A 27,262-nucleotide genomic window follows, 5' to 3' on the forward strand; every position below is an offset into this window, starting at 1 on the left:
ATTCTAAATTGTACTTACGATCAGTGCAAAACTCTCCAGTCCACCCCGGAGGACATGTGCATGTGGCATTGACGCAGGATCCACCGTTCATGCATATTCTCTTGCAACCACCACGGTTTCTGTCTGAAAGATATTTCAACTTTTATTAATTTCAGTCAACTTAAAGTCAATCTGCATAAATACCTTCACATTCTAAAAATATTGTACATCCAAATGGGGTAGGAATTTGAAAAGATATTGTCTTATTCAAATAGGTACAATTTTGTCCAATTCGCTGTCAATTTTCTAACTGAACATACAACTGTGCAATAACCTGTCGATTGAGCAGTGGCGAAGACTGCCTGTTGGAAGAAGGTAATCGATAAGTAAACAAAATTAATAATGCACACATGGACAGTCATGTCTCAAATAAAAGTTTTTAATAATTTACTACTACTTCAGACTCCCATAATTTTGGCAAACAGATATACTGGAATAATAATATTCACTGTAAACCCTTCTTTTTCAAGTATAAGCATAAAGTTTTTTGGTCATGTTTTTGTTATTTTATTTGCTATCAAATATGTGAAAAAAATCAACACAGAATTTATTCATTGAAAATCATTGCCAATTTATAGGCCATTCATGGACTGGAACCACATGTGGTTTTTAATCGTGCACCATATTAAACTAACGATATCTGTTCATGGAAATATATTTTCACTAAGTATATAAGCGTCTAACCGTATCCGTTTATATACCGAATACATACCATATATTATGTCATATGGGTAGTGAAAATATGTGTATCTATGAATAGAAAGCATAAGTTTAGTTCAAAACGTGGTTCAAAACTACATGCAGTGTCATTTTATCGATGACTTCATAGACATCACAAAATTTAACCAGAGGAATATTCTCATCGTACATCACAGTAAATAGCCCGGACACAATTGTGATCATTAATACGTCAGCCATTTAATTTCTACGTAAGTCAAGAAACAAATTAGTTTCACTGATAATTCAATATGATTATGATATTAGGGTATACAAAATCTACAGAAAAACCACTTTCATTCGTTTCATGATTCAATGCAAATTTTGATATTTATTTTGTTGTATGCCACTGATTGCTGATGAAATGCTGAGACCCAGCGGTTTAAAATATTGGAATACTGACTCTGCATGTTGATATTGTGCTGGTTGCAGGAAGGTCCCTCATGGCCACCCTCACACCGACAAACGTTAGGACGAATACACTGACCGGGACCACCACAATTCCTCGAACATAGAGCTGAAAAGAAACAGAGCGTTAGACTTGTGATTACGTCTAACCTAAGTTCAAATCTATATCATTGTTCCCACTGCAAATGAAATATCTGCCAAACCTGTTCTTTTCAAAATCTTTTAATTCAACTTCAAATCTTCATGGAGGTTACCGACTTTGAAACTATTAGCCTCATATCGTCGGTGTTTTGTAAAAAGGGCGAATCAACCAAAATGCTGTTTTACAGGAGGAGGATTTTTAACTTTTGACATTTATTTGTTTATTACCTGTAGATGATTATAAATATCTAACAAGTTTATAATAAAGCTTAGAAAGAATACTGTCATTATAATAGGTATTATTATAAAATATTTTAAAAGGCCTAATATGTCACATTTACTTTTTATTTCATAATTTTAATTAATTTAATTTTTGTCGATTATCGTTCATCGAGTATCGAGATACAACAAAGCTAGTGGGGTACATATTGTATTTTCATTAAAATCTCGATTTCACCAAAATGGTTGATTCGCCCTTTTTACAAAACACTTACGATATGTACGCGGTATTCTTATGTCTTCCTCCTATTCACATCCCCCAGAGTGGAGTGAATGCACATACAACTAATTTAAATGATAATTATTGACTATAACCTGTATCCAATCACTTACTACAATGAATAGTATAATAAAATAAATTATTATTCAGTAAAAACTTTTAAACATTTTTAATGGATGTAGTAATATGCCTTCTAATAAATCAAAATACATTTAATATAAAAAAATGCTTTCATAAAACAAATAATTAAGTACATAAATAGATTTTCGTTTCGTTCCTAAAGTATAAATTTAATTAAAATTATAATATATACTTAATTTCTCTTTTAACTGGAAATACATTAGTGAGTTTCAGCAAATACTTAACAAATATCCTGAAAACATTATAGGTACTTATATAAATAAAATTTATAATGCCTCTAAATTGTTACATTTTATCGAAATTATTTTGGTTGACGATGATTTCAATAGTTTATGTAAAACACTGCCATCTATTATATCATAGCATTAACGTTATTGATGGTAACACCACAGACTCAAACCAATTTTCAATGTTACTGAAAAGATAATTTTATTATTATTAGTAACAATTAGAATCACAGTGCTAAGGGCACGGTGCAGAATTTTAGTTTTTTTGGCAGTATGGTCTTCAAGTAATTCACTTACGCACTACGCATAGTGATGTCCGTGGCTTCGTAGTCCACCCAGCACAGCATTGTGTTCGATTTGTTCGTGACATGCATATGTTTGGTCTGAAACAAACAAAAAAATACAATTACAATATTGCATAAAATATACTATAACATATCATTAGAGAGCAAAACAACTGTAAGATAGGCATGCAAATAAAAACAGGGCCTGGACCGCTCCCCAGAATTTTATAAATATACCCAAATATTTAATTACATGATAGTAAACAACACCAAAATCTCAACATCTATAATATTACAAGATTCTGTTTGGAAAAAAAAAATTATCAATGTCTGATAATGTCCCTACTGTTGGAGCGTATTGATTAACTACACGTTCACTTCACGAAGCGCTAATACAAAACAGCATTATGCATAAAATTATATTATATGCAATAAAATAAGACAAAAAATATTTTCATCGGTCACATTCTTAAGGCGAAGTGCATTGGTAGTGTTGATTCACTGGAGGCATCTAGCGGTAGAAAACAACAGATGCAGTTCAATAGATTGATAATACTCATAATTTACACATTTATAGAATTATAAGCAATATCTTGTAGGTAATCCATATCGTTGAACACTAATAATTCATCTTATTATTATCTTAATAATTATTTTACAGCTATATTATTTTGGATGTGTATGAGAGGTTGGTAATATAATTTGTAACCATACCAAAGTTTGATTCGTTATAAAACTTATAAGTAAATAAAAAGAATTTAAAAATTAACATAGGTAGTATTATTTTCTAGAAAAATTGATGTCATTTAAATTAAAAATATAATTCGTCCAAGAGAACTTATTAAACTACATTCCATAATATGGATATATTATATTATGATGAAAGTGTTGGACGCACATTTTATTGTAAAATATTAAATTATATCTTCAGTATTCAGCCACTAGATGCCATTAGTATAAGATTGGCGACATTTTCAATGAAATCATTTTCATAACTTACGTATCTCTGTTGAAAACTAACAAAAAAAGCGTTTTTTTTCTATTCATTTCATATTTTATTTTACAAAATGGATTAGTGGGTTGCAATCATGGAACCTGGAAATATATTATTTTTTAATATTTTGTTATTGCCATCTTTCCATACCGAAATAATGTAATGATTTCGAAGCTCAATATTGTGACCATTCCGAAATTAGATTCGATATAATATCTAAGTAAACAATAAAGATTTTTAAAATAAATATAAAATCCATTAATTTAAGCTATGAACTATTCTAAAATATTTTGTATTCATATGGAGAGAAATGTATTTTTTTTGCACGCCATCTTGCTATTTTGAGGGTTCCAACAGAAAAATGTCAAGCTTAATTTCGAATAAGTATTTAGTACCTATAACGTTATAATGTTGGACTATAACGCCGTGGGTCCCAGGTTCGAATCCTGGGTCTGGCAAGTACACAATATATTGTTTTTCAATTTGTATGTGAGTCAAGGATGGACCTAATAGGTTGAGTAAGTGGCTGACATCCATTTCTCGTAAAAAACAAAATCTGTTAATACAAACCTCTACTCTGTGGAGGCCCATATGATCCTATTAGGATCGGACATGGTCGAAACCTATATCTACCATACAATATTATGCCTAAACTGAAAATCAATCAAATCTTTACAAAAACTTTTGGCCGCAATCTGTATATCTGTATATGGGCTTCCAATTATATTGTAAAAAGTCGAGTTTAACTTCAAAATAGTATTTGGTCCCGTCCCATCAAATGCATATTTAAATAATTGAAAATAAATTTTGAAGCACCTCAATATCTTTAATACCTTTATGATATGCCTATTCATCATGCCAAAATTCATGCTTTTATACAAAAGTGCATAATAATTTTGCTATATTGGCGAATGGTGGAAGTAGGCTGCTAAGATCCGGCATAAATAGTGCATACTAAACTGTGTCGGTCAAACGTATTTGTTTTCATCAGCACTCGAAATGGAGAATTTTACGAACCGGAGCGCTCGGTAATTTTATGAAAATATTAACATAGTTAAGTATAAGTTAATAAAAAAATAAGTGTACGATTTTTTATTACAGTATGGCCATTCTAGCTCAAATGGTAAAATTATTTTTTCCATGAGACGGAACGACAATGTTGCCGATTTTACGACCCGGAACAGCGCTCTGGTGCGTTCCGGTCCATTTCGAGCCCTTGTTTTCATTGAACTAAGACTACAATGTATAGATAATGTTTGTCAGTTTTTTTTTAAATTCAATTAAACCCTGCCTAATCCAAGCCATAGTAGATAATCAAAAAATATTCGTTTATCTATAAAGTATCTAAAGTTAACATCGTTTTATATATTTATAGATACAAGAATATTTTTTATCGATTATGTTTTGATTAGGCAGGGTTTTATGAATTTAAAAAAAATATCCAACGCCGTCTGTTATAATATGTGTTCTTAATTCAATAAAAATAAATATGTATGACTGAAAAAATGTGCACTATTTTTGTCGGATCGCCCATAATATACTTAAATTAAATTATGGTTTGATTTAGGCAGGGTTTAATTGAATTTTAAAAACTAACCAGTACTCTGCAAATTGTATTCTTCGCTCAAAGAAAACTAATAAATATGACTGACAAAATTTAGTGTGTACTATTTATGTCGGATCTCCATAGCCTACCTCCACTCTTCGTCACTGCTACCTATATCTGGACAAACGTATTTTAATGAGATATACATACGCGTAAATTTTTTGAACACATTTTGTGCACACTCTGTACATAAACCTATTCATTTGTATTAATTTATTAGTGTTTACATGATGTTTACTTTTTGTAGATAACAAATTTGTAAAATGTAAACTCCTGTTCACACGGTGCAGTTAATTCTGACCTAGTTATGTGTAGTTACAAATTTTCTTTACCAATTTTGTTATCTTATTATGTTACACTGTTCTCTCATTTCCCTTATCTCTGTGTAATAATTACCTTGTTTGCAGATTCTTCCTAATACAACACCACTACTAACAGGTAAGAATGTGAAATACTAATAACAGACGTCTTATATCTATTAAGGGGGCAAAGTTCGCTATTTTTACGATATATTTATGTATTAAATTAAAAAAAATTAGACTCAAATAATAATATCTGTATATATATATTATTGATTGATATGCTCTTGAAGAAATTCAATTAGGTGCCCTTCTCAGATAATCGGAGCCAGGATTTTTTCTTCGAAGACAACAATATACAACGAAATACAGACAGATTCGATTCGAATATAATTTATTCGTCTATTATTTTTCAAATCTACGAGATGGACAACGGTTGGATGTATGCGCGCGACCCTCTACTAGACGTAAGTGGAACCTACTAGTTTAAATTATCGTAATTAAGTAGGAGGCCTGTAGCTTAGTTGGTTAAAGCATATTAGCGTGATACTAGTGGATATACGGCCCTATACGGGTAGGTAGTATTATATCTGAGATGTTTTCAAGTTATGTATACAGATCATAGGCGTACAAACTGTGACATCGTACCAACTGATTGAATTGATTAACACAGATATTATGTCTCAGTATAAAGGTATACAATATTAATTATTTTAGATTATTTTTATAACTTGAAAATTTAAAACCAAAGTCGCCAGAAACTATATATTATATTGAAAAACATATTACGACATCAGCGCTCAACCCACATCAGTTGTCCCATTGAAAATTGTATAATAACACGGATTTCCAATAGTAATAAAATAATTCCGACCAATTGGAAACTGGCGGAAAATTCGAAAACCGATCCGTTTTCCACATCCACGCAATCCCGAAAATAACGGTCAATTCCGGAAAACTACAAGACTTCATTTTATGACTTTGGATTAATTCGGAAGAGATTTTACTTCAGGTTCAATAGACTTCTTGGAGAGGTCTCACGCGCCATAATGATATTCATTGTGGGTCAAATGGAATTTCGGGAATTTGCCTTAAACATTGAATCGGCGTGACCTCTCCGTACCTTTTTTGGTACTAACAACGGCCTTATTGTAATATAAGTTCAGATAACTGACATTCAATGTAGCTTCTATGAATTTAGAGTCAGAAGGTTCGGTGTATTGGCCAGTGTATATTATTTTTCTTTCAGTTTATTACGTAATAGTTTCTTCTTCGGAATGTCTGCGACTTTGGCTGACTCCCAGTTGCTGTACTCGGTCAGAACTAAATGCCGTCTGTTCAACGATTGCATTGTGACGGTGCTACTTTACGGTAGCGAGTCTTGACACCTTGCGTAGCCTCAGCGTCAGTGACGTACTGTGTTTGCAACATATTTGAATGGGCCGCAAGGGTTACATGTAAATTGTAAGTAAAACAATTCACATTTACTCGAATAACAGATGGCAGAATAGCATCAAATCCACAACCTTCGATGTCTTCTCCAGCAGACCCGTGAGCCGAACAGTCCGTTGGCCTGCTACTTTGTGAATTATGAGAAGGATTTACTACATACTACGGAAGTAAATACCACGTGACTGAGGAATATCTGTTACCACCACAGTGAAGCTATGCGACCTGGAATACGCCGATGACGCTGTCCTATTCGACAACCCAATCAAGGACATTGAAAACTGCTAAATACTATCTATAGAGTGTATACGGCGGAGGTTGGGTTGACCTGGAACGAAGCAAGAAGACTGTGGAGCGACAGGGATTCTTGGAGTCGCCGCATGGTGTCCATATGCTCCAACTAAGGGGAGGATATGGCCGAAGAAGAAGAATAGCATTAAGTTTATTTATATAATTAAGTATTACTTTTATTCAACGAATAATTCAGAAGATTTAAGAATGTAACATTCATAATTTGAAAACACGTCAGAAAAATATATAACCACAATGAAAAACCTTTTTGAAAAAAAATCGATATCCAGCAGAATTCGAACTTGCGCCACCCAGAATTCGCGCCAATACACTTTGGCCACTAAGCTATAAATGCCCTATCTAATTGCGATAAAATTTACTAGTGGTACATATAATATTTCTTTGACGTGTTTTCAAATATTAAATAAATGTATGTAATACATTTCCATATATATTTTCGATATTAATTTAATTTACTTAAGTTATTATTGAAACTTTAAAATTATATAAGATATACAGATAAAGATGTTTTCAAAATACGCACAAATTGCGATAAAATTCTGACGAAGAATGTGTCATTCGGTCCCAGTGTTATTCTGCCATCTGTTATTTGAATAACATATCCACGGCCATAATGTAGGTATACTATACATACAAATGTTTACCTACAATTAACCAGACAACGGCTGTCGGCCAACGATGATTCTTGTAGCCACCGCGAGAAGACAAGAGGTGTCTTCTTCTTTCAGTGCCGTATTCTAGCGAAGTTTGGCGAACAGATAGCAGACATGTGCAGGTCGTATTAATTTCTCCAGCATCCTGAAGGTAGAAGGGAATGAGCGAATCTCTCTTTCATACACGCGCTGTGTAATACAGGCTATTGTTTTCGGTTTTAGATTAAACTATTGTGGAATTTCTACAGCAAACTGAAATGTCTCAAATGATTACGAGGGTCATAAATATTATGCCATATTATATTATATGCAGATATGTTTCTTAGCGCGCGAAGATAAGAGATCGTTCACACTGTTATTACAGGGTCGAAGTATGCGGGAACTAAATTGAATTAATTTTTTATCTTCAGATTTCATTAAAAAAATATATTTGGTTATTTTAGATAAACATGTAAATAGGCTAACAGCGGTATCTCTTAGGCAGACAGTCAAGTAGCGGAGGTGTGAAATTCGCCAGGGGTTTAGGAGACATTGCTCAACGTAGACAAAAAGCAGACGCTCGTCGCACTGTCTAGGGCAGTGATAGCGAACCTATGGCACGCGAGATGAATTTGCATGACACGCATTTGAAGAGAGAAAAAAAACCTTTAACAAACCTATACAAATGACAGAGTACAAAAAATAGCAGGCAAATAGGTACTCTTCAAGAATAAGCATTACGTCTAATGGAAATATATAATTACATAGGTCGGTCCTTAGACTTTATGCGTCATAATATATAATGTTATCGCTATTAACCTCATCAGGCGGCGGGGAATGCCGCGCCGCGAACATCTAATTTTGATCGATTTACAATGCTTGAGACCACTGTAGCGAGAGAATGCCTCATCTAATCGGAACAATTTGTGGGTAAACTAATTAATACATAAATAAACAATTACATTTATTTACAATAAAATGACTGCACTAAATACGAAACAAAAACTTGGTGAATTTAGTAGTAGTAATTTTATTCTGGTATACAGTTTCAAAATTGGTAGACCGAAATGTATGGCGTAACTGAAAAAAGTGATAAACCTTGTATACTATGTTCTGTGAGTGGTATCTAGAATATCATAATTTTTTAATAGAATTTTTAAAAACTATTTTCCCCCATAACTGCTCGACACGTCAGACAGTTGAAAAATAATATTTGAGAAATTTTAGCACGCGTACGTAAAAAGGTTCGCCAACCCTGGTCTAGTGATTGAAATACCGAATGATAATACCAATACCGATATTTGGGTATTTCCAATTGAATACCGGTATTGATACCCGGTATTCGTGAAATATATGAAAAACAGAAACCAATAAATTTAGATATAAAAATCTCTTTAAAATATTAATATTTTAAAGCAAAAATATCTACCTAAGTACCTACATATTATGTAACTTTTAAAATAGATGAAGGTTAGGTAACTAACTACTTACACTAAAAATAATTAATATCAATATTAATTAATGATTAACATAGGTGATAAATAAATTGTAAAATATAGCAACTACCGACAAAACTAAATAAATAAGATTAATTTTTACTCCAAAAACTACTACCAGCAGTGTACTAGTGGCAAAAAAGCACGTGCTTGGGTCCGATTTAAAATGCTGCGTCGGACTTAAAAATGCTCAATATAGTGTGTTCGCTGTAAGTAAGAATACAAATTTAATTGGCATCCACTCAATGCGGATCTGATGATATTATATTAGATACCTACGTAATCGTTGGGGCAATCTTACCTGTAAAGATAAGAATGAAAGTTTACTTTTATTATTAAGTATAATATTTACAAATTTACCAAAATTAGACTTGCTGTTACAATAATTAAGTACCTATTGTTTTAACCATATTTATTTTTATAATATAATATTATATTTGTATACTTTCTGGACGGTGTTGGAATTTTCACTATAGGGCGAATCCAATCGAATTATATCGAATCTTGGGTAGGAACTTATATTTACGAAACATGGCAGATTAATAAAAAATTCTATTAAGGGCGGTATAACCTACACCCTGGGTTCTGATTCTAGGTGAGTTAACCGGTAGGACATATAGGTACATACAGTGGTGGATTTAGGGACCTGGAGGGCCGAGGCGCTGGCTGATGTTAAAACCTCAGTGATAGCCAATAATTAAAAAAAAAATCAACTATCAACGTAGGTACATATCTCTTCCCTATCAAATTATGATTGTAGAAGACAGTGATACTGTTGATACATAATAATATTAGAGATATTTTGTTATACAAGTACGTATCTGTTTGAGTAGATATATTGTAGGCCCTTCCTCTGTTGAATGCGGGGATTTTGTTATGCTTTAGGTAATAATATGTTATACCCAATTTATGAGAAATACACATCATTTTAAGATTTTAGTAAACTTAATCTAACACATAATTGTATGACTGGTTTGGACTGTTTCGAGGTCCCCCTTTAAATCATGTAATAAATTACTCAAGTGAAATTTGATACTAAGAGGAAATACGTTGAATTCTCTATATACTTATATTATAATAAGGAGAAAAAAGTTAATTATAAGATTAAGCTTGCTTGTTATCGCCTGCATCTGTCAAAACCTATAAATATTTCGACATAATTTCAGATTCAATCAATTCCAATAAACTTTGTAACTTGAATTTGATTTAGTTAATAATTTAGAATTTAGATGAACGATCTGGTAAAATCTCAAAAAATATTATACTTACATAGATAATTTAGAACCAAACGTCGAAACAGGCAGCCATTGTATATTTTTTAGATTATATTTTGAGTTAAATAGTGTTGTTCAGTGTGTAGTGAAAATCTTGTAATTGTATAACGGTTGGGAATCACTGTCTTCGATAACTATTGCACCTTAAAATCTTTAAGTAAGAAAGCATTTCAAATAATTTTTAGTTATCCAAAGTATATTCGTGTGGTTTTAACTCAAGTCTAGATTCCAAGCTTACGTTTATGCTAAAATTTCATAAGCCCAATGCGAAAGGCGTTCCGTAATATAATTAAGGCTTTAATTACTTTCACTCTCTATAAAACATTTTCAATTGTACATTGGAGTACCGTTAAAAAGTTTCCGTGATACAATAGCCCGAAATTAAATCGCAATTTTCTCATTCTTCTAGTTAAAATCAAGCACTTCTAAGTATTTCTAAATATTTTATAAAGAGTCTCTTGAATAATTATAATAATATCAAAAAGCCCTTGAGATAAAGTTCGGAGCATTGTTTCGTAAAATATTTTCATGTGCTTGATTTTAAAGAACATTAGATTACTATTGATTCATCAAGTAAATTGTAGGAATCTGAAGGACTAATTTTAATCTAGAGTCTGAAAAGGGAAATTGTTTTATATTACTTCGCATATTGCGTTTTTATAGCGAGTTGGAATTTATCCAATACTTATTTCCAGTCAATAAGGCTGTAATCTGGTGTTTTTAAATTATTATTACAATGGGAAAATATTGATATTCTTTTGTTTTTATTATAATTAATGTCTCTAATTCAATAAATATTTTACCCGTAAATAATCACCATAAAAAGGAGGCTTTACATAGCATTAGTATACATTAAGTGCTATTCCGCCATCTTTGAAAACAGTGGCCGATTTAAAATAAATAAATAAAATAAATAAATTAATAAAAAAATTAAAAATGTGCAATATTTGCTCGGTAAATTAAAAAATGTCTTAACACAATCAATACTTCAATAAAATATTTTTTTTCATTTCTTCCTACTCTAAGAGCCTAGACAGGCCTAGAGAATAAGTAAGCCTGGCCACGAGGGTTAGACACCAATTGGACGATCTCCTTTACAATTTTGAATATTTCATATTTTCCTTTTTATCCATCCATTTAATAAAAATCCTGGAAGTAGAACACACGTAGTCTTTTGTCTATGATCGATAATATTATGTGACATACAACCGGCGCCCTGTGCCTGTCCTGTGGACTCCGTCATCACGATTGAACGTAGTGAATTATTTTAACATGTATATTAACATGAATATGTTTTACCGCTCATCGTGACTATTAAAATAAAATTCTGTGCACAAATTTCAAATGTAACGCAGAATGTTACCAACCAAGCGCCTGACGTTACTCGTCCGATCACTAAAGTTAAGCAACATTGCGCGTGGATACTTGTTGGATGGGTGGCCGCTTGTTTACGGTATAAACATTGACTGAGAACGTTCGAATCCCACAGCTGACAAATATTTTTATATTATATTTTATTGTTAATTAAATTATTAATTTATATTTTTAACCTTAGTATTACAACCATACTTAAGTGAATACGTATTGTAATATGCAAAATAACATTTTGACATTTTATTATTAATATTATGTTAATGATATAATTCGTCAAGACCTGCTTAGACTAAACAATTGACGATAAAAAATATTCTTCTATCTATAAAATATTTTAAATTGTGTATGGTTAATTGGCATTGCCATTAATGGCATAATTTTAGATATTTACCTAAAAGGTCGGCCACACGCTCATGCTTCACTACGGTGTTGCCTGCGCAAACCGGTTTGCGCAGGCAACACCAAGCGTGTGGACGGCAAAACTGTACACCGCGCAAACCAAAAAGTGCGGCCTGCGTAAAATTCAACTTGCTTGAAATTTTAACTGCGCAAACCGAGTTTTACAAGCCGCGCTCAGTTCGTCGAAGGTTATGGTCTTTTTTCATTCATACTTATTTGTTTTCGTTGGATTAAGAATACATAATATTAAACATATTATTGTTGGCACATTTTTTAAATTCATTAAACTCTGCCTAAACAAAATCAAAATAGATAAAAAAAATATTATATCTATAAAATATTCATATTTATGTATGATTTAATTGCATAATTTTAGATATTTTATAGATAGACTAGTATTTTTTGACTATTATCTATTATGGCTTGGTTTTCGCAGGGTTTAATTGAATTTTAAAAACTAACCAACACCATCTATAAATTGTAGTCTTATTTCAATGAAAACAAATACGTATGACTGACAAAGTTTAATGTGCACCATTTATGGCGGATCTTAACCGCGTACATCCACCCTTCGCCACTAGTATATATTATATTTAAGAAAAAAATGCTGATTTATATGCGAGTGTATGTTTCTTCTCAATAGCCATTGTTTGGTCCACTTGGATCTGGAGGATTTATTACTCTTTTATACTACCAATAAACAATAGAAAAACGCTTGTGACAAAAACAAATCGTCACTTGACACGACATTGCTGCGATTCCGAAAAACAGTGTATTCACGACGACGACTTCTGTTGTAACGTAATGAGGTTTGCGCAGTTTTACTTGTGCCGTGTGGCCATGCGAGAGTGTTCCGTCTTTTTTGCACAGGCAAAACCGCGCAGGCAAGTCTCTGCCGTGTAGCCGGCGCATAATAAATAAATGAATATTTTTTGACTATTATCTAATATGACTAGGATTTAGGGCTAAATTTAATTTTAAAAAGTAGCAAACACTATCTACATCAGTGGTCGGTAACCTTTTGAGAGACTGAGTAAAAAATATTGAATATTGAAAAAAATATTTGGTTAGTGGTTAAATGCTGAGTACCTCCGCTACATGGAAGTACATTGGAATGTATATGTGTCTTCAATCGCTCTCACACATATACTTGTACATCCGCATAGCGGACGTACTCAGCATCAGGCTACTGATGCATTTTTTTATATAAAATATTGTATTAAAAAATATTATATAATTTTAAGCATACATTATTTAGTATGTACCTACCTAATGATAATTACTGAATATCTCTAACCTAGTTCAAGAAAAGTGTAAGCGTTATTTGACCCACTTATTAATTGATAATACCATACAGACTTTCCTTATACACGACTACTTCTCAGAACATACAATATTATAGAGTTAAAAATTTCACAATTTGCGGTGAAATGCAGTTCTTCGTATTTTGAGAATAACGTAAACTTAGTGTAATCCTTTTAACCCTTGAAACATAAAAATGATTTTATCGTAAAAATGCCTTTGCATTACGTGGTTTCTGCTTCTTATACCCATCTCTAAATGTGTTGCAAGAGAGATGTACAATACACACAAATAATTACGTTGGTTACAACAAGTAGTCTGACATATTTTGGAGACACGACCCTTTCATAGAGATAAAGATTCTATTATGTTATTATTGTATCGACATGTTAAATCAATTACTTATACACGTATTATTTAAAAATTAACTTATACCTATATAAGAATTGCTAGAACATAAGTCCTTCAGATTAAAAATAATAAAAAAAATCAAAAGTCCAAAAATTTGAGGTAAGAATTTTTGACATAAGTCCTATTAATATTGCAACCGGTACATAGGTTATAACGGAGTATGAACAATGAAGTATTTTTTCGAATAAAAATACGAAAGCCTAATAGCGCCTGTACACGTGCATGAATTTACTTGCACCAATAGTTTGTATTTTAAACTATCGCGTTAATAAATGTTTATTCGTAAAAATTCTGACTGTCTCTCCAATCTCATATTTCAAGAGTAAGCGAGACGCGATGTTGTTATTGTATGGTACTATTTGACAGATCGAGAAAATCGGTTAACCTCAAAATGAGTCTTGTTAGTTCGTTTTTTACCGGCAGGTTCGCAACTATCGTTCTACTGCGCAGCCGCATATATCGCACATTCCAATTGTCGCGTGAAAACTCAGAAGCTTCTGAACTTTTTTGATCCACGCATGCAATCTTGCAATTTGCACGATAATATGTGTTTACACGTGCAATTTTATGTTATGGCCGCGATAATACGTACTCTCAGCAGTAAATCCATGCACGCGTAAACGGGGTACACCTCTACTAAGTATTTATTATAATTACGAAAGTACAATAAATGGATACACCTTTATTGCAGATTGCAGTGAGTGTACATGACGGAGATAGTAATGTTGTTAGTTATAGCTGTGGTATATTGTAATAAATATGACACATTATGACATTGCAAAGTTTAAAAATATATATATATATTACAGAAAGTAGGTACACAAATCTGACATTCAGTAAGTTTTTTCGAATGTCTACATTACAATATTATGACCTACGTCTATATTATTTATGTATACACTGTGATGTGTAAAAAACAGATATTTGCAAAAAAGAGCAGACACTTGAACTTTTAATTTTGGATTATAAAAAAACAACTAGACCGTTTCCAGACAGTCGTAACACCTAGCATAAGGAAACATATTTGATGCTTATTTTTGAATTGATATAATAATTCACGCAAGATGTAGGGTTGTCACTAGGTGAAGTTTTTTTTACAAAGTTTACCAAAGATCTATTCCAATCCATAAACATTGTGACAATCAATACGCTATGATATACGCTTATGACTATTCTAAACCTAGAGTAGTAATATAAAGAGAGTGGGTATTGTTTAGCAAAATGAAGCCCTGTTTCTTGCGTATAACGCACAGTAGAACCTCAATTTTATTATTATTAACTTAACTATGAAACGTTATACCATCATGTTGCTTCTCAGTACGGCTACCAAATTTAAACAACCATAATATTATGTTCTACTAAATTAACTAAAAATAATTACCTACCACTAACTTTATATTTAATATAAAAACAATACATTTCAGCAACGCGTGCTCGCGGTTTTTAAATGAGTACAGTCGTTCAAATTAATATTTACCGGCGACGTATAAAAAAAATATTTAATTCAGCCGTAAGAACTCTTAGAATCTTAATCTAACTTCTTTATAAGTAAGAATTCTATCTTAATCTAATATATTGCGGAGATATAAGCGTGCCGAATACTTTCTCACTCGCACTCGTGGTTCGTTTTTGTTCGGACCTTAATTCCAAGCGTTAAATATCTCGGGGTTATAATTTTCCTAAAACGTTTTCTTGTCGTAGTGCATAATTTCGTTATATGAGTTGTTTTGGGGAAAACATGTACTATCTATCATTAAATTTTAAATACTATCTATTTTTGAGTAGCTTTTAAATTTGCTGAAAAAAATGCACTTAATAATAAATATTATCGACGATTGCTAATCCAAAAGGGCGTAAGGCCATTATGATGAAAATTAGTTACTTATAGGATTAGAGTTTATAAAGTTCATCTTGAAAGTGCATCAGCAAGATTTATTGAGATGATGAAGATACGACTATATAGTTATATTGAGAATTGCCATCCGAAAAGAGCGTAAGGGACATTATGACGTAAATCAGTTAATTATGGGATTAGAATCAGCGTAACTTAAGTTACAACTATTTTTGGGAGTGTGATTTGTGAAAAACAAACGGATTGTCTTATGGATAGGTACTAATTAAAATATACCTATGGTATATTCATAAAATAATTAAGAAAAAAATTAAATACCTAATTACTTACCTAAGTATTTAATGTAATACGCATAATCAGGAACATAAGTTTATCTATAAACTATTGATTAACCAATCTCGTTAATAATGCATTAATAGATTCTATATTAATAATAATTTTGATATTGACACCATAAAAAGGGCAGAGTTTGTGTTTAGTTACAAATCGGGTTACACATAATAAAGTGTGCGCACTGGTATTCTTTATTTTTAATAAGAGTTGTGTGTAAGTAAATTTTGCTTTAACTGAAAATGTGTATTTTGTCTCTTGAATAGAGACTTGTCTTGTCTATAACAATTTATTGTAACTCAAGAAAAAATCTTTGTCAACCCTGGCGGGATGATATTATTGTCAAATGAAATAAACGATCCTAGGTTGTCTGTCGGTTGCTATATCGGGCGATGCTCAAATGTCCGCTCTAATTTTTAGCTAAAATTGGTTTTGCTAGAAACAATTTTCCGGTCTAACAAGATAATCATCTCTTCTAATTAGGTCAAATTGTTCTATAGATAGGTATTAGGTAGGTACCTAGTACCTACATTGCAGATTGGGGTATTTCGAAATTGTTACTATGTATTTTAAATTGTGTCATACATAGCGTGTATCGTAATGCCAAATGCAAACATGTAAAATAAACTAAATATTATAAATCATATGCTTAGTTGCTAGTTCATCAAAACAATAAATAACATGGCAACATGGCTTTTGGTGATCAAAAGGGCCGAAATTTTCAAAAGTACTAAAAATTTCTCGTTATTTAATAAGTACTTATAGATAAATTAATTATACATATTTTAGGGATTAAAATAAACATATGATATTATAATGGTTTATTTTTATGAGTGGTTTATTTCAGAGCGTTGCAGCGGAGCTCGTAGCAGGAGTACGGAGCAGTGGAGCAATGGGGTTTTACCCGGAGCACCGAAAATTTGTAGTGCTCCACTGCTCCGGATGTTCTTTTTATTATTTAATTTTCACCCTAAAATCAAATGAAAATATTATATTTGACACTTTGAAACACTGGAATTATTTGAAATACGACAACACTGCCGGAAGATGCAAATAATGAAAGACGATTTGCGGTTAGCGGATTTTGTTTAATAGAATTAATAATGAAAATAACGATTTTAAAACTATTTTTTTTAACATTTATATACATATAATACCATTTTTACCCGGAGCGGAGCAGATCCTGGAGCGGAGCTGGAGCGAGTATTAGGTCCCGGAGTGGAACTGGAGCGGAGCAACTCAAAAAAGCGTCCGCTCTAACGCTCTAGTTTATTTGAATAAAATACACGCAATGCGGATAGGTGCACAGTGTCCCTAGAATTTTGACGATACTACTTGAATTGCATGTATTGCCGCATTACGTCAGTGTACGCATACCAATCAAACTGGTTTCAATAGTTTGAATAATACAATAAGACATATTTTTTTAAATACTGGTAGTATTTCGTATATGGGTAGATAATCGGTACTCAATACAATTTTGCTTTTTTTGGAAACAACTGAACGACACTAACTTAATTTCTATTTACGGTGAAAATTTATTTGATAACTACTGTCACTTGATATTATACGTTATGTGTTTTATCCATAAAAAAACGGTGACGAAATGCATAAGTTCACTTAATTACAAGTATACCAGTATGACGAAGTAGAGGGTCTTTAAACTAGTTTTCTCACCTAATATGCATCAAGCTAAAATACATAGATAAAACGCGGAGAAATACCTACAATATAGGTATTCAATGTTTATACAATAAAATAAATATTTTTTGCTTAAGTCTTAGATATTTTTTTTAAACCATGTCCGGTCCTAATAGGATCATATGGGCCTCCACAGAGTAGAGGTTTGTAATAACAGATTTTGTTTTTACGAGAACTGGATGTCAGCCACTTGCTCAACCTATTGGGTCCATACCCTGACTCACACACAAATTTAAAAACAATATGTGCACTTGCCAGACCCAGGATTCGAACCTGGGACCCACGGCGTGATAGTCCAACGCTTAAGCCGCGCGGCCACCGTGGGTAAATTAGCATTTACAAACTACTACCGCCAGTGACTATTAGGTAAATTCTTCGTTTTTGGGATCAGTACATTATAAGGCTGCGGCAATTAAGGAAGGAATGCGAATAATACTTTTTACTACTTCAGTGGAAATGACAAAATGTCGCCTACGTTGATTGTTCATCTCTGGATAATAATATGTACTAGTATATCATAATTATAATGAATTTGTATGCATGCATTCATTGCAGAAATAATAACATCAAAAAAGGAAATGAAATAACATAAAACTTGATTCTGCACGTCAAAGTATGCGTAGCATCAAAGCTCTCAAAGATGGAACTTTGCATAGGTATGATTTGAGTTGTGAGTTGCCACATCTCCACCCGCCATGTATATGCAGCCGCGGTTTATGCACGGCCGCCTTCCATTACGCTGTAAACGTGTCAGAATGAAAAGATTTAGTGCCACACTTCCTTGTCCCGAAGTGATGCTGCACGGGACTGATGTAGCAACCATGCAATTTCATGCTTAAAGAAAAAGTTTTAGAAAATGAAAAGAATCTCGACTTGCTCTGCCGTCATTTATCTTTAAGGGTATACCTCAGTTGAGGCATGGTCTAAAGAGATCGTGGCTAGGCGATGCGCGGATTGCGGGTGTAAATGGCGCATGCCGAACGAAATATAATTTGTCATATAAATCCAACATGCGTCCATTTAATGTTCTGTTTATTGTTCTATTAGTAACAATAATAATATATTCATTGACATGTTTTCTTTTTAAAGTAAATGGGTAACGTTTTTAGTCATCTTTACACGATTTAAGAATTAATACCCCCGTCGCCATCACGAAACAAATTGACGTATTCACACCTCGACGTTCGCTCTCAGACTGCCAGCGAGTCCAAAATTTCGTCACGCCTATAGTTGAAAATTATTTGCCGTTTCACTGAAGTATCGCCTTAATGACATGAAGTGCCCTCTATTCCCGTGTACTGAAAGGATCGGAGGGATCGGAATTATTCCGTCCTTCATATTATGACGCAGCATTTTTTTCAAATGCCTCAAAGTTAGCCTTGGTTGATATAAAGTCGACGTGACCAGTCAGGTCCGTGTGTGGATGGACCCTGGCAAACAGCTCCGCTCGGTTGGATCCCATGAACGGGCAGTCCCATAGGACGTGTTCAGCGTCTTGATGGTCGTGCCCGCATGTGCATTCCGACCCATTTTATCCATGCAGGTACCCTGTACTGAGATTTTACAAAAGCATGGGTTCCGCCACCCAAAAAATCACGAGGTTATAGCAAAGTGAAGCCTTCATCCAGCGATAGGTTAAAACTGGTCGCGGTTTTAAAAAAAATGAAGTCTCTGGAACAAGTATAACAATATTGATGATGAATTTTTATCAATGTCACGTCAACACGAGCATCATTCGATCTAACAAAATACATAGCAGATAGGCATGAGGGTTACGGCGATTGTCCACGGGTAGTTTACTCTAAATGGCGGATAATTTTCTAGTTAAGGACGGCGGGCGCCACATGGCTTTTGCTAAATGACAAGAAATCGCGCTGACGGACAGTAGTGGCGAAGATACAGGGGTAAACTGGATTTATAATATCAACAACGTTTTTATTATTAAGTCTTATTTGAGATATAGCATATTAAAAAAAATGCGGGATATTGTACGCTTGCTACGAGGAATCAGATTTATAATGCCATCGGTGTAATTAACATGATATTTTATTAATCAATATAGCCCGGCTTTGCATAAAATATAGTCTCTGGACATGGTCATAAATCAAAACCAATGGCAGTGACGTCACGTGGCTAGCAGATATGAATGAAAAACCATCATAATCTACTCGGACATGCGGCCCATGTCGAGTGAAATTTGTTATGTCACACCGACGATATGTGCGCCAGTAGATTATGTTACATCCTTAGACTATAGACACACTGAATTAACTAAAAATATTTACCACTAACTTTATAGTTAATACAAAAATATGAATTTTAGCAACACACGCTCGCCGTTTATCGACACAAGCTATCAGCCAAACTAAAATTTCGTGGCTACGCCGACAACAAAATCTTATACACATCTCTTAACCTTTTATCTTACTCTAGCGCATGTCGCGGAGATTATAAGGGTGCCGAATACTTTCTCACTCGCACTTATGGTTCATTCTGTTCAGATCATTCAGATAACAAAATCACATCGATAAATTCGACGTGTTGCAGTAGTACGAGATTGAATGTGCAATCAGACTGATATTATAATATCTAGATGCATGAATGCTTGTAATATTCTCTCTTAGTTCTAAAAATTACTACCATACCTTACCCAATCACGATTTTTTTAATAAACACCTATTAAATTAGAAACATTGCAACAATTTCGCTGTCGTGGTACCTACATATATATTCTTGTAAGTAAATAACACTATAAGATCTGACAGCAGAATATCATGTCAATTACGTTATCTTATGAGTATTCTGACACCAGTAGGGACGACTGCCTGTTGGACGGAGGTAAACGATTATAGTAAACGGAAAGAATAACAATACACACCTAGACAGTAAATGAGTTATAATACTCTTATATCTACATATAGACATTCCAAGCAATGTTCGACAATGTGTTCTAGCCAATTAATAATGTCATTGGTTCTAGCATATTATATCATTCATGAATTTAAGAAATTTAATAGTTCAGTTCATTTTACAACGTTTTTATTAGCTCGTATTCTTATTTGTCCGGTACAAATCTTGCAATCGATTTTTAAGTAACTTCCCGACTAGCTAGACACTTGAAAGTTTTAGAATATATCAGAAAACGATGCCAATGCATTTTTAATATGTTTAGCCATTTTTAAGTAGAATTGAATTCATTTTCAGTTAATTCTGTTTTGTATGAAAAGTTATTTCGACACAATTATTGGTTGCTAGGGGCCTGGGGTCCCAGCAACTAAATTATTAATATATACGTGCTATGGAAATCAATATGACATTTCAGTATTATTTCTACAAGTACAAATTTTTTTGATCGTTTAAGCTAGTCAAGTCAAGTATAAATGTGTCACTACATTTCAAAATCAGCCAAGTCCACCTTTAGGTATTTTTGACTTTTTTATGAATTGCTGAAGAACTACTGCTTTCTAACATTTCTGCATTATTAAAATGTGGAATTTATTAATTTTAAATATTCTATACTCGAAGTAATATAAACTTTCACCCTTGTGACTGTGTATTTGAGAAAACAAAAAGCTGTTTTTCTCCTATTCATCTTTTATGGACTTAGCTGATTTTGAAATCTATCGACACAAATGATTCAACAGAAAATTTAAAAACGTTGTATATAAAAAGTTCTTTTTATCTTGCAATTATTTAATATTATTTTTGCAATTTTCGAATGTCCCAAAGTTCGACATCATTTATTTTTATACAAAAATATTACTATCAATTATTTATACACAATTGCTAGTTTCTGGCATTGTATTTTCGTAATATTTTTTTTTATCAATTATTGTAATAATACATCATTTTGGACTACTTGTGGATATTGTTTTAACTATATTTTTACACATGTACGTATAACTTATCTAAACCATGTTAAGTAATAATAAGTACTAAAAACAATTGAACGCTCTTGGAAATATTTGGAAGATACAAATTATTTTTCCTTATATTTGCGACCATTTAGGTTCGGCCCTGTGTACGCCCGCGTCTCACAAAGTGCGAATTATGTAAATATGGAAATTACCTCCGGAATGTCAATTTTTTTATTTTATTTCACGGTCACGGATTTATTCAGAATTTGACGTCAAAACAGGAACAACGGCTCCAAAAGGTTAAATAACCGTGGCTAACTTGACAATCTGTTTTATTAGTCCTAATATTTTTTTCAAACGGCTTATAATACCGATAAAATGCTTCTTCTTTCAATGAAATTACAGTACACGCCGAGCCTAGGTCTCTTCAATTTTCCTACAATACCGTACACAATTATTAAAATAGAATGTGAATGTACGTAGGTATAAGAAATACAATTTTAAATTGTCGTATCTCAAATAAATACTACCTTCTTATGGTCTCGGTCAATTTGTTTTTAGTACAAATGACGTAGGTAGCGAAGAATTCGAAAAAAGTATTAGGCATTTATAACACTAAAGAAATGTTGCAGGTATTGAACATGTCAATAGACAAATTATTCAGGAAAGAGGATTTTCGAAAAAAATAATTTTAGATTTTAAAATGAAAACGTAGTACCTAGGTGTCGTTAAAATGAATAAACAAGAACCATTCATAAACTTACTGCAGTCGACTATATTTTGTAGACATGATTGTATTTTATTTGCAATATATATTATCTCTAAGTAGTATAAGGATCAAACGAGGCTGCTCGCATTACATAAACTTAAATAATATAAATCCACATCTAAGTTAGAGTAGTAAGCCGAATATTTTATTGCTAAATGTCAGGCTTACCAGGCACCAATAGCGAAGGCTTTGCGGCTGGTCAATGCACTCCCTGGAGATGTAGATATTTTTAGCGATGCATTATATATTCTGTTTTTTAAATTCTTTTTTATTGTTTAATTTGTATTTTTTTTTTTTTTTGAATTACTGTTTTTTTATTTTATTTCTTTTCAATAAAATTATTTTTTGCTTTGTTTTTTTACTTGTAGATACTTTTTATTCTAAATGTCATGTTGTGATCGTCCTGAATTAATAATTTGTTATGTACTCAACGTGTATTTTTAAATAAATAAATATATATATAAAAATGTAGATACTTACCGCGTCTATTGTGTCAAGTCTGAAATGTGTATAATACTTTTTTATTTGACACCGTTTACCTCACAGTATGAATCAAACAAGGCTTTTTCCATCTGATATATTTTTGGTGACGTCAAATTTAGAGTTTCTTTTATGTTATAATAATATTTAAGGTAACTGTATTTTACATAGATTTTATATGTAATTAATATATATATATATAAGATACAAAAATAATACTTACTGAGGACGTGGGAGAGGAAAAATAAATTTCAATTAGTACATACTGGTTAAATACGTGTCCTAAATATCATTATAATATTATTAGTATGCGTGTCTTAAATGGACGGTATTTCAAAGGTAAAGGACCGCAAAATGCAGCCTCATCTGCATTTTACAACGTTTTTCTTAGCTCGTATTCTTATTTGTCCGGTGGTTCTTTGTCCGGTACAAATCTTGCAATCGATTTTTAACTAACTTCTCGACTAGCTAGACATTTGAAACTTTTAGAATACATCAGAACACGATGCCAATGCCTTTTACCATCTTTAAGTAGAATTGAATTCATTTTCAGTTAATTCTGTTTTGTATGAAAAGTTATTTCGACACCATTATTGGTTGCTAGGGGTCTGGGGTCCTAGCAACTAAATTATTAAATATATACGTGCGTTACTATGGAAATCAATATGACATTTCAGTATTATTTCTATCAAGCACAATTTTTTTTGATAGTTTAAGCTAGTTAAGTCAAGTTTATATGATTCAACAGAAAATTAAAAAACGTTGTATATAAAAAGCTCTTTTTATCTTGTAATTATTTATAGTAACTACAATAGTAGGTAATGCTAATAGTAGTCTGAATCAATCTCTCATGAAGACTATTGAAAAAATGAAACAGGGGTTTTTTGAGCGGCATGACATTCTTAATTTATATAATGTAATAATAATAATAGGTAATTGCGATATATTGCTAGAAAAATATTGTTTGTTATATACGTGGACGAAAGAGTTCGTTATCTTTATTAACATTGTTGGTACAAGTCTGTTTACTGGAAGCCAGGTGGGAACAGCGGCAATTTTCATAGTCGATTTTGGCAAAATTGATGATTTCAAGAATGATAACCTAACCTAAATTAACCTAACCTAAAGGGGCCCGTAAACGAGCATCAAAAATTGCAGATTGCCGATACAATTGTCAAAAAATGATGCAACTATTGCCCAGTTGCTGGGCAATGTACCTATGACCCGTCATCAGTGTCGGGCAAGTGAGGCTGATGTATTTTGTGCGTACACGTGACAATAACGGCCGGCAATGAAGTTTCTGCACCATATAAAATATAATCACATACCTAAACAAATTAATCCAAAATGAAAGAAGGATTTGGATCGGGTCCTACTTTTAAACAAACGTGAAACAATAAGTACCTAATATAAACCAGGAATTAGTTATTGATAATTATGTATTTATAAACTTTAAAAGAATGTCAAAATTTAACATTTAGTGAAATTTGACGTCTGTGCAGCTTTGTAGTTGGTCTTTTCATATTAGGATCATTATAGTTTGGATTCGATGTTCCATAGCTCCGGACGTAAATAAACTATATTAATAAGCTCCAATACCCTGTCGTTTGTCCATTTATTCATTTTCCATAGTGTGAATTGACGATTAGTAATAACACCATAATAATATTAATAACGACACAGCGAAAAATTATAATAATGTGTTGTCGAATCGGCTGTCACAAATGTTTTTATTGTTGCTAGGGGTGAGGTCTAACAGAGACGCACATATGGAGTAGAGCGAGAATGAAATAGATTTAACTAGGAATTATTGCCGTATTTTCGATATATCGACCAACTATGCTGCCAGAAAGCGAAGGCAATGGACGGAAAGTTTCGGCAACGTAGACTACTATTTTCGTATTTTGGGGAACTTTTAACAGCAACACAATTGCCGTATCAAATTGCCGTCAAAAGTTGCTCGTTTACGAGCCCCTTACAGATAATCCAGTATATCGGCTATTTTCAAAATTTGTTTGCCGCTGGCTTTACTAAATAGGCAAGAACCACATTGTTTATTTATTTTGCTTTATTTTAATTGATTCAAGTAAGTGGGTAGTTTGTTTCGACGAGTATTGATATTTAATAAAAATTGAATTGAATATGTACAGTTAACAATGTTATACGCCACATGTATTCTATTATGACTGTAGAGCGTTTGAAATAGACAATTTAACGAACCAGAACGCTCAATAATTTTTCGAAAATATTAACACACTTATCTAATTTTATATATATTTTATAAAAATAAGGTGTTGGATTATTTTGAAATGGCCCACCTAGCTCCGACGGTAAAATTATTTTTTCCACCACACGCAGTGATCATCTCGGAGTTCTCATGCGTTTTCGTACATTTCGAGACCTGATTCTCTGTACCTACATCGTACAATATATTATTCTTCTATCTATATTTTAATTTCATCGTAAAACTTCCAAATAACTTTAAATTTTGACATAATTATTGTATTCAGATGACATTTATTTCTCGTTTTATTTTTATTACGTAATTTAGGGTTGCATCATAAAAGGCCTCTTTAATCATATTATGTAACATGAAAAAACGGTTAAAAACAATTTACGACTCAAAAGTCTAATAAAATATGATTTGGTCCAACATCTCAATTTTAATTATCTTAAAACACTTTTTGACAAGTCAAGTTTATACCTCCACCACCAATCCACAGTCCACACCGATTACAAAAGCGCCCCTGAAAACTTGTGCTTGGACCGCAAACTAAAAATACTAGTTGGAAACGTCGGGTGTAGCAGATAGAGCTTCCGGTTCCCTTATACTAGTCTGCAGGACCGTAAATGAACTAGGTAGATACATTTATATCAATAATTATCTACCACCCACATCCTTGAATCGAAATAATGTCGAGTTTTCCAATGTTCGCCGTTAAGTAGGTATCCTATACCAGTGTTCTTCAACCCGTGGTCTGCAAGAATTTATTACCGGTCCGCGAAAGCTTTCACCATGCTATCAACCGACTATATCGCTACACCATTCGGGGAAATTAAGATCTACATAAAGGCGGATCCTCTAACTCTAACTTCTGGAATAATAATCCCTTTTTGGAAGATATTAAATCATTCGCACTTGATCCTCGTAAGAAATAAAAACTGATCGAGCTATCTTCTGATGTCACTCTGGTGTCCAGACATAAAATGCAATCATTGTTTCAATTTTCCGTGGAATATTTCTTCTATATTCACCGGGCCGCGGGTGTTAAAAGGTTGAATAACACTGCTCTATACGACGTTCTAGCGTGACAAGTCATAAAGTAAAAGGTACCGCATTTATTGAGGAATGATTGTCTAATATGTCATAACAATTAAGTGGTAACTGCAATTGGTTGGTTAGTATCTTTTCTCAGTAAACATTTTGTAAATAAGAAAACTAATTATTACGATATTGTATTAGCTTTAGATAAAAATGTATGCAAGTTTATGTACATAATCGTTTTGTCATCTTGTGAGTCAGATGAATTAAAATGTTCAACGCGTATAACTTTTTAGTTCACTATCCTTTTCAAACGTAAACCACAGCGCTTTTTAAACGATTCTGGTTATTCTGTATGTTATCGGCAGCCAGTGGCGTTCATAATACGGGAGGGATTAGTGTCAAAAGGGTGAATCACAACAAACGAGAGCCGCTTTGATACGAATATCGTCACAGCAATAACTTTTCTAGTCAAATAAATTTGGTAGGGTAAACTGTGGTTATTCCATGATACCTACTAAGGTTGTTTTTATAGGTTTTAAATGGAAACCATCTCACTTTTTGTAGGTACTTACACCTTTACGTGATAATCTTGATTCTATTATATACACAGATTAAAATAAAGATTAAATGTATATCATTACAGAGACTCGTGTTAAAAAATGAGCCTAGTCGTGATATGAGGTAACTCTGATAGTACGGCTAGGGTCGTCATATCGAGAGAAAAACACATTGAAAATTAGTATCGGTATCCGAGCATTGCAATTGCAGTTATCCGAGAGATGTTCTTTGATGTGAAGCTCTTCCAGTACAAAGACATCTGTATACCTGTGGGTTTATTCTATACATAAGGCGGCTTTCGGCGGCTGTCGACGGTAGTTTACCATATTTATGTATTTTTTTTAAATAACCATGCCCTTGCTTTTTTGTACAAGGTGTTTTTTTGGTAGAAGTCGGTTATGTGGAAGCCAGACGAGAACCGCGCTAATTGTCATAGCCGATTTTGG

At 32.8% G+C, this 27,262-nt stretch overlaps 1 protein-coding gene across 2 annotated transcripts in view; it reads right to left on the minus strand.

Moving 5' to 3' along the window:
* The window catches only part of LOC147072842 (fibrillin-3-like), a 198,139-nt gene that overhangs the window by 60,493 nt on the left and 110,384 nt on the right, over positions 1 to 27,262 (minus strand). For both annotated transcript variants that reach the window (XM_085945756.1, XM_085945757.1), the window contains exons 3-5: positions 2,470 to 2,555; positions 1,160 to 1,273; positions 19 to 123 (exon numbers count right to left, since the gene is read on the minus strand). In XM_085945756.1, coding sequence (XP_085801882.1) covers positions 19 to 123; positions 1,160 to 1,273; positions 2,470 to 2,555 — 305 coding nt within the window. The remainder of the gene's footprint in view (positions 1 to 18; positions 124 to 1,159; positions 1,274 to 2,469; positions 2,556 to 27,262) is intronic.

This window comes from Rhyacophila brunnea, unplaced genomic scaffold, assembly GCF_057557595.1.
Source record: "Rhyacophila brunnea isolate RB1 unplaced genomic scaffold, BYU_Rbru_1.0 scaffold_19, whole genome shotgun sequence".
In the NCBI taxonomy this organism is placed as follows: domain Eukaryota; kingdom Metazoa; phylum Arthropoda; class Insecta; order Trichoptera; family Rhyacophilidae; genus Rhyacophila; species Rhyacophila brunnea.